Raw genomic sequence first — 11498 nt, forward strand, 5'->3', positions numbered from 1 at the left:
CAAGGTTAGATTAGCTGAGTTATGGGTGGTGTACTGCTCATCAGTGACTTGTTATCTAATGAAGAAACAATTGATTTTGATCTTCCTCTTCAATAATATTTTTCTTGTTTTGTTGCATGATCTCTTGTTTTGTTCAATATATGTGAGAACATTAAGAAGGGTTGTGGCAAGGTCCCCATTGGGTATTATCATTGAAACATGGTTTGTGGCAAGGGCTCATGGTTACTTGTAAATTTCAAACTTTACTTGTTGGGTCTTTAGCTCAAATTGGTAGAGCACTTGGAACATGAGGATGTGTCAAGCATGTTCCAAGGGAATGGTGGTTTGAATCCACCATGACCCTTTTTATTCAACTGTTCATAGAAGACAATCATGACCATCATACAATGTCTGCTTCTCTGTGTTTTTTTTTTTTTTTTTTTTTCTTTTTATGTTGATAGTTTGAACGAATTTTGTTGCTTCTCTGGTTTTGAAGATGCAAAAACGAATGAGACATTTCCTATTTGTATTCTTTAAAACTTTTGTATGCCTATTCGATCTATGAACTTTTGTAATTTATAGTGTTAATGGCATTTTTGTAATTTATAGAAACCTATTAGTACATCTCTGTCTTTTTTTTTTAATATACACTTTATTTAGATTTTTAATAAATTTTAATGTCCTAACATCATTGGCTTTATATGTATTATACTATTAATGCCAATTTTGTAATTTATATTATTCAATAGAAAACTGTTACAGAAACATGTTTTATCAAACACCTTTCAGTATTAATAGTGCTCTGGATACGTTTTTGGAGCAGGTTTATCAAACACTTTTCAGGAAGCCAGTAACGTTATTCTGGTAACAGTAACACCAAAATACGTTTTCTATCAAAAACGGCACAGAAACACTAGTAACGTTGTCAAACAGTACCTTAGTTGTTAGTTGATTTTTAATTTCAGCTAGGTTTGTAAGTACTCCTATTCATGATAGTTGTTATTTCCAGTTTTCGTAGTTTGAATTAAGACTTTTTAATTTTATATGTACAAAGTAAGGTTCTTCAGTCATACATGCTCTGGTTGGTTGTTCCCCATCAAATTTGTTTGTCAAAAAAGTTTTGGGTTGTTCAGATTTTTGGAGTGTTGCATAAGAAAAGAGGAGACCAAACTTCATGGCATATATACACCAATGCACAATCTACTCCAGCTTGGGTATTCTGGAGCAGAGAACATTAAAGAGACGTTAGAGAATTTTCAAATCTATTGATTATACTCAGGTTATTTTGGTGCATCTGATTTTATCACTGCAAAGCTGAAACTGGCCATTTATGGACTGTGACTTCCCACCCTTTGAGGGTCTTATTTATTCTCATGGGAGCCTTGATCTAGGAATTCACTGTCAGGTGAGGCAGCAAAGCATGGGGCTTTGATCTACATTTGGTTATGACATTATATTAATTCATATTACTGAACCACTGTTTATGACTTATGCTAATTGAATTTTCCATGTTGATCTTCTCATCTTCAGCTTCTTCTTCGAAATCTCTACCTTTCATTTTGGGGTTATTTGATAGTTCAATTTTAATGTCTCTGTTGATACTCAGTTGGTCTGTTTAGAAAGAGGAGAAGAAGCAGAAACCTCCCAATTTTGTAGGCAAATAATTGTACTTGTCTCTTTACCTCTTCTCTTTCTAGGCTTCTATTTATTTTCATAATTTCTCATTTAGAATTTCCCTCTATTTTTTTTTGCCCTTTCCTTTCCTGTTGATAAAAGTTCTGTAGAGATGTCAGAATACAGGATGAAGAAGATATGCGCAATATTACCAAAAAAAAGAAAAAGAAGAAGATATGAGCAAAAAATGAAATTGGGCCAATGAGAGGCTTTCAAAAGGAATCTTTGAGCCTTGTATGGCACTTGAGGGCCTTATGACCGTTAGATCTTCTTCATAGTTTCGTCAGCTTGAAAATCCGGGATTTAAGTTATAACACAGCCCTTGGATTTGCATATTCATGACATCAGCAAATGTCATTCAAAAAGCAACTTGGACACTTTTCGAGCATTGATTGGATCTTGGGAGCATCTTCAATTTGGATAATCGGATTATAATAGAGAATGAGTGGCCCAGATTTCTTAGCTCAAAGTCACTTTAAGTGATTCAATTGTGCCGTGTGCGTTTAATAGTTAATAGAGTTGATCCAGTGTGATGCAACATAGGGACAGATATGTATACCACCTATGGGAGAAGCTTTGGAGGAATCATTCCACAAAGCATGGTGGTGCACTCGGCTACATCTAAACAACCTCTGGATTCTGTGTGGCGCGGCTTATGACATATGATTGCACGGACAAGTTAAAACTCGGAAAATAGAACTTATGTATAGGCCAACCAGAATACTCAAAAGGGTATCTTGCTCATTTCTTGTTTGTTATTTTAGCTCCGATTTGAGCGCCGCTTGGGGCCACATGTTCATGGCGATGAGCACTACCAATCTAAATTGTCCACATCATCAAAATCGTTACTGTTTTTCTTATGGAACCCAAAAACAATTCAGATTGTCTAAAATGCCCTTCATTTACAAGTGAACAATTGGGAACGCTATAACTTCATCGTCCGAACTCGAAATTATGCGATTCTAGTTGTGTTTCAAAAAGACTCGACAAACTAGAATACTCATCCACAGTCCAAAACATAGGTCAACCTATAGATCCTCTGAAATTTTTGAAGAAACTGCTGCTAGTGCGAAAACCTATTAAATCAATGCTTCCACTGCACACTGCTCATACTTGATGCACCTGATACATAAGAACATTGCCAAACACCATAAAACAGTATGTTGCATTGTTTCATATGGTCTAACCACAATGTCAGAACAAGTAAAATGACAAAAATACCCTATCTATGTGTAGAAGCCCACAATGATTGTTTGTCTTTCCCAGAACTTCCAAGACTCCTGTACCACTAATGTACAACATTGTGGGCCATATTGAATTGCCACTTGCTGCCTGATATGCCCACAAGCCTCTAAAATATTGCCCAACTACCACGTGTCCATTCTGCATTACCAAGTCATACACTTACCATTCTAGCTCTACCAACTGACCAATATCCACTGCCACATCACCTGTGCTACATCTGCACTGTTAATCTCAGCCTGTAACACTAGTATAACACTGCTATGTCACATTGCACATTGTAATGCATTGACATGCCCGTAAATAATAGAAATACCCCTAGATGAATCCCAATCACTGTGGGACCTTTATGTACACTGCCAAATTCCTGTAATAGTGCCAATGCCACTGTGAACACTCTGATAATTGCTCGAGATACTGGAAACATTATCCAACCACTGCCAGTACTCTCAGAAGTCTGTCAACTCATCCATAAAGTTGTCTGTACTGACCTAATGCTGCCACTGCTCTGGACTACCACTGTACACATTATATCACACTGTGAACCCTGTGACTGCCTGTATTGCTATGTACCACTCTACTATATACCACTGATCCTCTACTGGCTGTATACCATCAAGATGCATTGTGTTAACAACAACCAATAGACATACACAGTATTGACAACAATGACAACAACACATATGCCTGATGCACTGTGTGTATCATAGAGGGTTATGAGAAGACCAACATTTCCGAAGAACCCCTTTCCAAATATCTCGTACAGAAAGGGCATTTGAAAAATAGGTAGTCAATATCCTCATTGGCATTCCAACAAAGGCAATAGTTAGGAATGCATATATTTCTATGGGAAAGAAACTCTTAAGTGAGTAATGTATAAGTTAAAACCCTCCAAGAGATGAAGCTATGTCTTGGGATATGATGCTTCAACCATACAACATACCACCAAGGAACGGGAGTACTTTTGGATCTAACAAACTCCTAAGCTAAGGTAAAGGTGAAACACTTAGATGTGGAGAGCTAAGAGCCCACTGAACAATACCCCCACTGCTAGGGAGTCTTCGAGAGATCAAATGCAGTTGATCCCAAACCAAAGCTAGGTCAAAAGAACCTGGCGGACTCGGATCCCATATACCACCATTTATGATGGAGGGTACAAGGGCCGTTTTGCTAGAACGTGTATCATATCTTATCCTCTCACCAAAGGTAGAAAGGAGAACTCCACATGGGTGCCAGTTTTCAAACCAGAGCCTAGTAGTAGAGCCATCATCGATTACACATTTGATCACATATGAAGCAATACTTCTAAGCTTAAGAGACTTCCTCTATGTCCATGACACATTAGGGGCACATGAGACTATCCAAATTGAATCAGATTTAAGATATCTAGATTATAACCAATTGACCCAGATGTCATCCTTCTTTTATGCAATCTGCCAAAGAAACTTCAAGAGACTCTTGAGTGGGCAATGTATTAACAAGTAGGTTAATAGGCTTGGTCAATCATTAAGAAAATTTTAAATCATCCCCAAGCAAAAACTATGTTAAACTAAAGTACGAGGAATTATATTATAATTTGTGAATAAGAGATATCAACTACTATGAAATGCCTAGATCATTGCTAAACTTATAGTCTAAGTGCAATTATATTAAGAAAATCTTTCATTGTTTACCCTTTTAGATAATTTTATTTAGCCTACAAGTAAATTTTATATTCATTTTGAACTATCAAAATTAATGTCAAAGTCTCCTACATGCATAATGTTTTCATAGAGAACTACAAAATCACCTATCTTGGTAAACGTTAACATTTCTCCTTTAAAATATTATATAGGAATCGTATAATATTAATGTCAAAGTCTCCTATATGCAATCTCAATTGAATCCCACTTGTTAGCAAAAAAAGATAACCTGAAGTAGACTTTCTCGATTATAATTACTGATTGTTTTGCACTTCTTCACGAGATATTCCCACTTGTTAGCAAAAAAATATAACCTAAAGTAGACTTTCTGTTATCGAGGTATCTTGTAAAATCTGCATCTGAAAACCACAAATTTGTGATTGCATAATTGGCCACATATCTTTCCATATCAAAATGATGGCAAAAATTTCTTTCTCTGTCTCTCTCTACATGGTGATATACAGACTATATGGTGATTCCTTGCATCATCCAACAATGTTACAACATCCATCACTAGCATTGGTGGAAGGATCAAACTTGGCCGGGCTGCAATTGTACGAGGTCCAAAGTGATGTCGCAAGTCACTTGAGCAAGGAGCTATTGACTTCTATATTTTATTTTTAAACCTACGTGAAGGTGGGGCCACAACCACTAACATTTAAATAATTGTCTTAAGTGTAGGCTTCATAGTTTATTGCCACTATAGATTGTGAAAGCATTTTTTTCTCCACATTCTCATCACAATTTTTTCTCCACATTCATGAGAGAACAAGAAGTCAACAGCCCCTTGCAAGCCACTTGTGCAAGGGGCTATTGAATTCTATATTTATTTTTAAACCTACTTGAAATGGTGGGCATATATTGTCTTAAGTGTGGGCTTCATAGTTTATTGCCACTATAGATTGTGATAGCATTTTTTTCCCCATTCCGGAGAGAGCAAGAAGAAAAGTAAAAAATAGAAAATAAATAAAAGGAGAAAGAACGCTAACCAGTGCTGTGTGTATCTATGTCCAGACACAGTCCAGTATGAAAAGTCCATCGCACCCTTGGACCTTTCCACCTTTCCAGGGGTGTGGCGGTCTTTCGCACCGGGCTGTGTCTGTGCGCATGTACACGGGCACACACAGCACCAGTTATCGTTCCTTTTCCCATAAATAAATAAGGGGCCAAAAAACAATAACAATAAAAATAAAATAAAAGAGAAAAAAATTGTGCCTTCCAGCCCAAGTGCCCAAGAACACAAGGGGGAAACATTGGAAGCTTTCTTATATATGAATGTCATGTGAGTTAATTGTCCATCATATGATCCCTCTTCCATCTTGAATTGATCATAAACAATGGCTCTAAAATGGATGGAAGAGCAAAAAGTGTTCTTCTTGCCTCCCCTTTTATTTCTTTCCCTTTACCTTCTATTCAAGCTCAACAATAAGAAGAAGAACTCAGCAGAAGAACCAAATCTACCACCATCACCCCCTAAGCTTCCTATTATTGGAAACCTTCATCAGCTAGGAACCCTCCCCCATCGCTCTCTTGCAGCCCTCTCTCACAAATATGGGCCTCTCATGCTCTTTCATTTTGGTAGTGTCCCATCTTTGGTGGTTTCTTCCCCAGACATGGCTAAAGAGATCACAAAAACCCATGATATTGTGTTTGCAAATAGGCCTACTTCAGCTTTGACAAAAAAGCTTCTTTATAATTGCACAGATATCAGCTTTTCACCCTACAGCGAGTATTGGAGGCAGTTGCGAAAGATCTGTGCTACCGAGCTATTCAGTTCCAAGCGAGTCCGGTCATTCAAGTTTGTTAGGGAGGAGGAGGTTGCTGTTATGATTGAGAAGATATCAGTATTGTCTCAAGGTGGCATGACTCCAGTTAATATAAGTGATTTGCTACTCATTTTCTCAAACAATGTAATCACTAGAGCTGCATTGGGTACAAAGTACAATAACATTAGGCTTGGTCATTTGGTAAGGGAGGCAAATACTCTCCTTGGAGCCTTCAGTGTGAGAGAACACTTCCCATTGTTGGGATGGATTGACACACTCAGTGGCTTAGATAAAAGGGTCAACAAAAATTATCAAGAGATGGATGTGGTTTTGGATCAAGTAATTCAAGACCATCTGAATGCCAAAAAAGAAGATGGCCAGACAAATGTAAAGGACTTTGTGGATGTCTTGCTTGAAGCCCAAAAAGATTCAACACTTAGTATCTCTCTTTCTCTAGACAATATCAAAGGAATCATCTTGGTAAATCTCTCTCTCTCTACTCACATACTTTTGTAGAACTCATCCTTAAAAGGTAGCCATTAAGAAGAGGGTGCCCCAATACCTATAAGTCCCCACATCGGACGACTCACATCCGATTTTGTTTTCTTTTCACTTTTATGCAGGACATGTTCTCTGCTGGAACTGATACAACAGCAACTACTGTGGAGTGGGCAATAGTGGAGCTTGTCAGAAATCCTAGGGTAATGAAAAAAGCCCAAGAAGAGATAAGAAGTGTTGTGGGAAGTAAATCCAAGATTGAAGAAGATGATATTCTTCAAATGGATTATTTGAAGTGTATTATTAAGGAGATTATGAGACTACATCATGCTGTTCCTTTTTTGTTACCAAGAGAATCAAGTGAAGGTGTCCATATAAAAGGTTATTACATCCCTCCTAAAACAAGAGTTCTTATCAATGCATGGGCAATTCAAATGGATCCCAATATATGGGATAATCCAGATGAGTTTATTCCAGAAAGATTTATAAACAATCCAGTAGATCTCCAAGGGCAGGATTTTCAATACCTTCCTTTTGGGGCTGGGAGAAGAATTTGCCCTGGAATGTCCTTTGGTTTGGCTTCTTCTGAATTGGTTCTTGCTAATCTTTTGTATTGGTTCAACTGGGAGTTTCCAAGGGGTGAGAAGGACATAGACATGACTGAAGAATTTGGACTTGCACTTCATAAAAAGAATCCTGTAAATCTTCTTCCTCAAAAGCGCTTCTCTTATTGAGGAAAAAAAAAGAATATTATGTCCTTTTTGTAATTTAATTTCTTCAGATTAAGAACAATTTCCATGAACACATGCTAGGTCATTCAGGGTCTACACCCTAAGTAGGTGATATACTTCTGCTTCCAACATTGAACACCCACCATCGGGTTTCTGTCCCATGAGTGAAGTAGATGCAGTTCCTTGGGCACTCAAAATCAAACTGATCACTTGCAGAGAACCACCTATAATATTTGTGTTCCACAATCAATATGCGATCTCCAAGGCTCTCAACCTTGATCCACCCTTTTTCTCTGGTAAGATTAAGCCGGAACACCTCGACATCATCTACTACATTCATTGACTTTCTAGACACGAGAAACACTAGTAGTATCTCCCCATCAGATTCCACTAGATATTCTCTGAAACCTTTTGACGAACAGGTAGCAGCAGAAGAAGGAATGGCTCTTTTTACACCTGGTATTATTGACATTTTGGCTCTTAACTGTTGAGGATCATCAACAAAATCGATGACTGCAAGCGTGCCCTGCAAACTCAATGCGTATAACTTTCCTCCCAATCCTATGGCGTTTGTAAATTTAAATTGTTCATCGGACAATGAATTTGGGCCGACAAGGGTGCAGTCTTCTACCTCAAATCTAATTCCACGATATCTCCCCTCGGAATATATTTCTCTCTCTCTCCTTGCATGCAGTGTAAAAACCAATTTAGAATCATCAAATTCTAATGTAATGCCACACTTAGTAATCCAACCATAGGGTTTGGTTGTATTGATTTCCTGATGGGGAAGAACAAGCCAGTAAGGAGGTTGCTGGGCCGAGCTGCAACCTTTGGGTGCTACTCTCCAAACCTTGGAGATGCCACCTTCGCGTGGACATTGGCACCTTTGCCCGAAGTATTTCCAACTCGGGGAGATGCCGCCATCGCGGGGAGGGACGGGACAGTAGCACATTAAACCCAAGTGTTTGATCGCATTGACTACTTGGTCAGGAAGGTCTCCCCTTGGTGGAGTGTATTTCTCAACTTTTTTGTTGCAATCTTTGATTTGGATTTCCCTTCTCCTCTGCATCTCCTTGTCCTTCCTCTTCTTTTCCTTTCTCTCCTTTGCTCCAAGCTTTACTTCTGCAATACAGAAAAAACCCAATAAGAGGTACTTGAATAAAAGATCCATCTTTCCTTTGAAGGCCAGAACAGATCAAACTCACCTACAGGCACCACAGGTACGCTACATAAGCCCTTCATTTGATTGCAATTTTTTCTCCCTATGAAAAAAGTGTTGCATTCACGGTTCTAAAAGTCGATTAATCTTTTGGGATTGGTATGTTTATGTGATTTTATTTTCATAAAATAAATAAATAAATAAATAAAACAAGGGCATAAAGAGACTGCAAGAGGTAGGGGGAGGGAAGGGAAGGAATTTTTATCCTCTCAGTTACACTGCCCGTACTTGATGTCAAGTACATCTAATAGAGGGAGGTGGACCCCACGTGAATCCCACCTCGGGCAGTGTGTTCAGGTAGGGAGTAGGATAGTCATTTCTGTCTCCTCTGTTAGATGTACTTGACGTCAAGTACGGACAGTGTAATTGAGGGAAGGGGGTGGTGTTACCAAAGATTCCGGGTCCATTTTGAATTGGCCGGATTTGGCCAGATTCTGATCTAGTCCTAGGTTTGGGTTGTGGATTGACCGTGCTTCCGCAATTGGGTTAATCTGATTAGGTCAATTAGATTTTGATTCTTGAAATTGTGAGGAAAAATTATATGCAGGGCATGGAATGGAGCAGTTTTTTTTTGGTAGGAATGGAATGGAGAAGCTACGGGCCCAAACATAAAACATTCAAGAATTGAATCCAAATGGAGGTGAGTCAGATTTGATCCGCCCTCTTTATCCAAAAAATAAAAAAAATTGATCCGTCCTCGTGCCCTAATTCTATGATTGAACATTTCAACTCTGGTAGTGATGCTTCATAAGTTAAAAAAATGGAGAAAGAACTGCGTCGGTGATTTTATGCACAATTGTGTTTGGGTGCAGACAGACACCGTGCTATACGACCAATTAACGTTCTTTTTCTCATTAAAAAAAGAGAAAAAGGAACGTTAACCGGTGTTGTGTGTGGGTGTGTACCTGCGCCCAGACACACAATGGCACGAAAAGACCACCACACCCTTAGACCTTTCTAGGTGTGTGACAGTGTTTTCGTGTCGGGCTGTGTCCGGACACATACATAGTACACACCCACACACAGCACCGAGTAACATTCTTTCTCCAAAAAAAAAAAAAAAAACTAGTAATGAGGCTTCAAAATTTTTTTTTTTTTTTTAGAAAGATGCAGACTTTATTAAGTTAAGATGTATTACACATGGAAGGAGTTGAACATAACTCCGGTATCCATGGATCGAAATTTGGCCAAACTCAAAATCAAATCACTGTAAAATGAAAAAAAAATTAACAGTATTTTACTTCCTGAGAGAGAGAGAGGCCTACCGAACTGGAAGAACCACGAGAGAGAGAGAGAGGTGGCTGGGTAGAGAGCACTATGGCTCCGAAATCACAAATTAAGATTTCCAACGAAAGGGTTAGAAAAATAAAAAGGTTTGCTTATACGTAGCCTCCAAGTTATTTTTTCATAAAATATGATTTATAGATAGAATATATCAATTCTATATACTTAGGTTGCAAGTCAAAAACTAAATTAGAAAATTAATATATGTATATCAGCCGCTCTTTTTATTTTTTATAATGAAGAAGGGAAGGAGAATGCTACTTGTGCGCATGTGGTGTGCCATATCGGCGTGAAATGACTGCTGTACCCCAGAAATTTCTGCCTTTTCATGGGGTGTGGCAGTCATGTCATGTGCCTCCATGTCTGGCTGCAGGGACAGCGCACCACACACACTCAGGTAGCATTCTTTCTCCCAATAAAGAAATCAAAATATATAATTGCATGGCCCCTGCATCAAGACACAGTAACGCACCAAATTACCACTTTCCCCTATGAAATAAAAAATCCATCCATGTTGATGCCCCTACACACAATCTCTCTTGCCCATATATAATATTGGAAAAAGAATGTTGCTTGGTTGTGTGGTCCCTGTGCCCAGACACAGGAGCATGAGAACTTACCACGTCGCCCTTGTGACATAAAAATTCCCACCTATGTTGATACCTCTGTGCGTGCTCTCATTGGTCCCCTACACTGGTGTAGAGGCAATGCGACTAGACAACGAACTCTTGCCAGGTTATATATATATATGAAAGAAGGCTATTAGACTGCGTACGTTACGTTAGTGTCTTCCTATGTATCTCTCTCCTCCCTCATATGAAATGACGGATCTTCCCCTTATTGTAAGAGGAGAGAGAGAGAGAGAACCTCCCCCTGACTCGTTTTAGAGTGAAGATGTCCTCCCCTCTCAATCCTAATCAAGAGTCGAAGTAAAAGAGTATAATTTCTTCTCCCTTCTCTTTAGTTTTAGTTAATTAGTTTAGAATAGTGTAGAGTAACGTATCATAGTTTAGTATAGCGTTATGTTTTATAGAATGATGTAGCAAAGCATAGTGTGGTAAAGCCTGATTAAGGCTACTTAAAGTATCATTTTAATTAGCATTTTTTCGGTAAATATCATTTTAACTTGCATGTGTTAAATTAGATGTGCATGACTTATGGTAATTGATAAGTCTGTTAAAGCAAGCATTTGTAAGGTTAAAATGCGTAAAATATTCTTTTATGTAGTAATATTATTTAGCAAGTAATATACTTTAGCAAGTCGAACATAATCATCCATGTAGGTTTAGGATATACACATTTGGGAAAACGTTCAAATTGCAACATCTAGTAGAGAAACTTGCTTCTACCAGGCGTAGTGGGTGCATAACACCTTTCCCTCTGTAATCGAATCCTTACTTGAATCTCTGATCAAACACTTGAG

The 11498-nt window shown here is 38.3% G+C and overlaps 1 protein-coding gene across 1 annotated transcript; it reads left to right on the plus strand.

Moving 5' to 3' along the window:
- The first annotated feature begins 5915 nt into the window (after positions 1–5915).
- Positions 5916–7575, plus strand: LOC122653753 (cytochrome P450 71A1-like). The gene is made up of 2 exons (XM_043847693.1): positions 5916–6823; positions 6967–7575. The coding sequence occupies exons 1-2, from the start codon at positions 5930–5932 to the stop codon at positions 7573–7575; spliced, it is 1503 nt and encodes a 500-aa protein (XP_043703628.1). The 5' UTR covers positions 5916–5929.
- The last annotated feature ends 3923 nt before the right edge of the window (positions 7576–11498 follow it).

The sequence above is a fragment of the Telopea speciosissima genome, chromosome 1 (assembly GCF_018873765.1).
Source record: "Telopea speciosissima isolate NSW1024214 ecotype Mountain lineage chromosome 1, Tspe_v1, whole genome shotgun sequence".
NCBI lineage: Eukaryota > Viridiplantae > Streptophyta > Magnoliopsida > Proteales > Proteaceae > Telopea > Telopea speciosissima.

Bases quoted from the DNA above. Each gene is read 5' to 3' on its own strand.
- LOC122653753 (XM_043847693.1), top strand. From the start codon at position 5,930: ATGGAAGAGCAAAAAGTGTTCTTCTTGCCTCCCCTTTTATTTCTTTCC. The intron at 6,824-6,966 runs GTAAATCTCTCT...ACTTTTATGCAG, and splicing joins ATATCAAAGGAATCATCTTG to GACATGTTCTCTGCTGGAAC.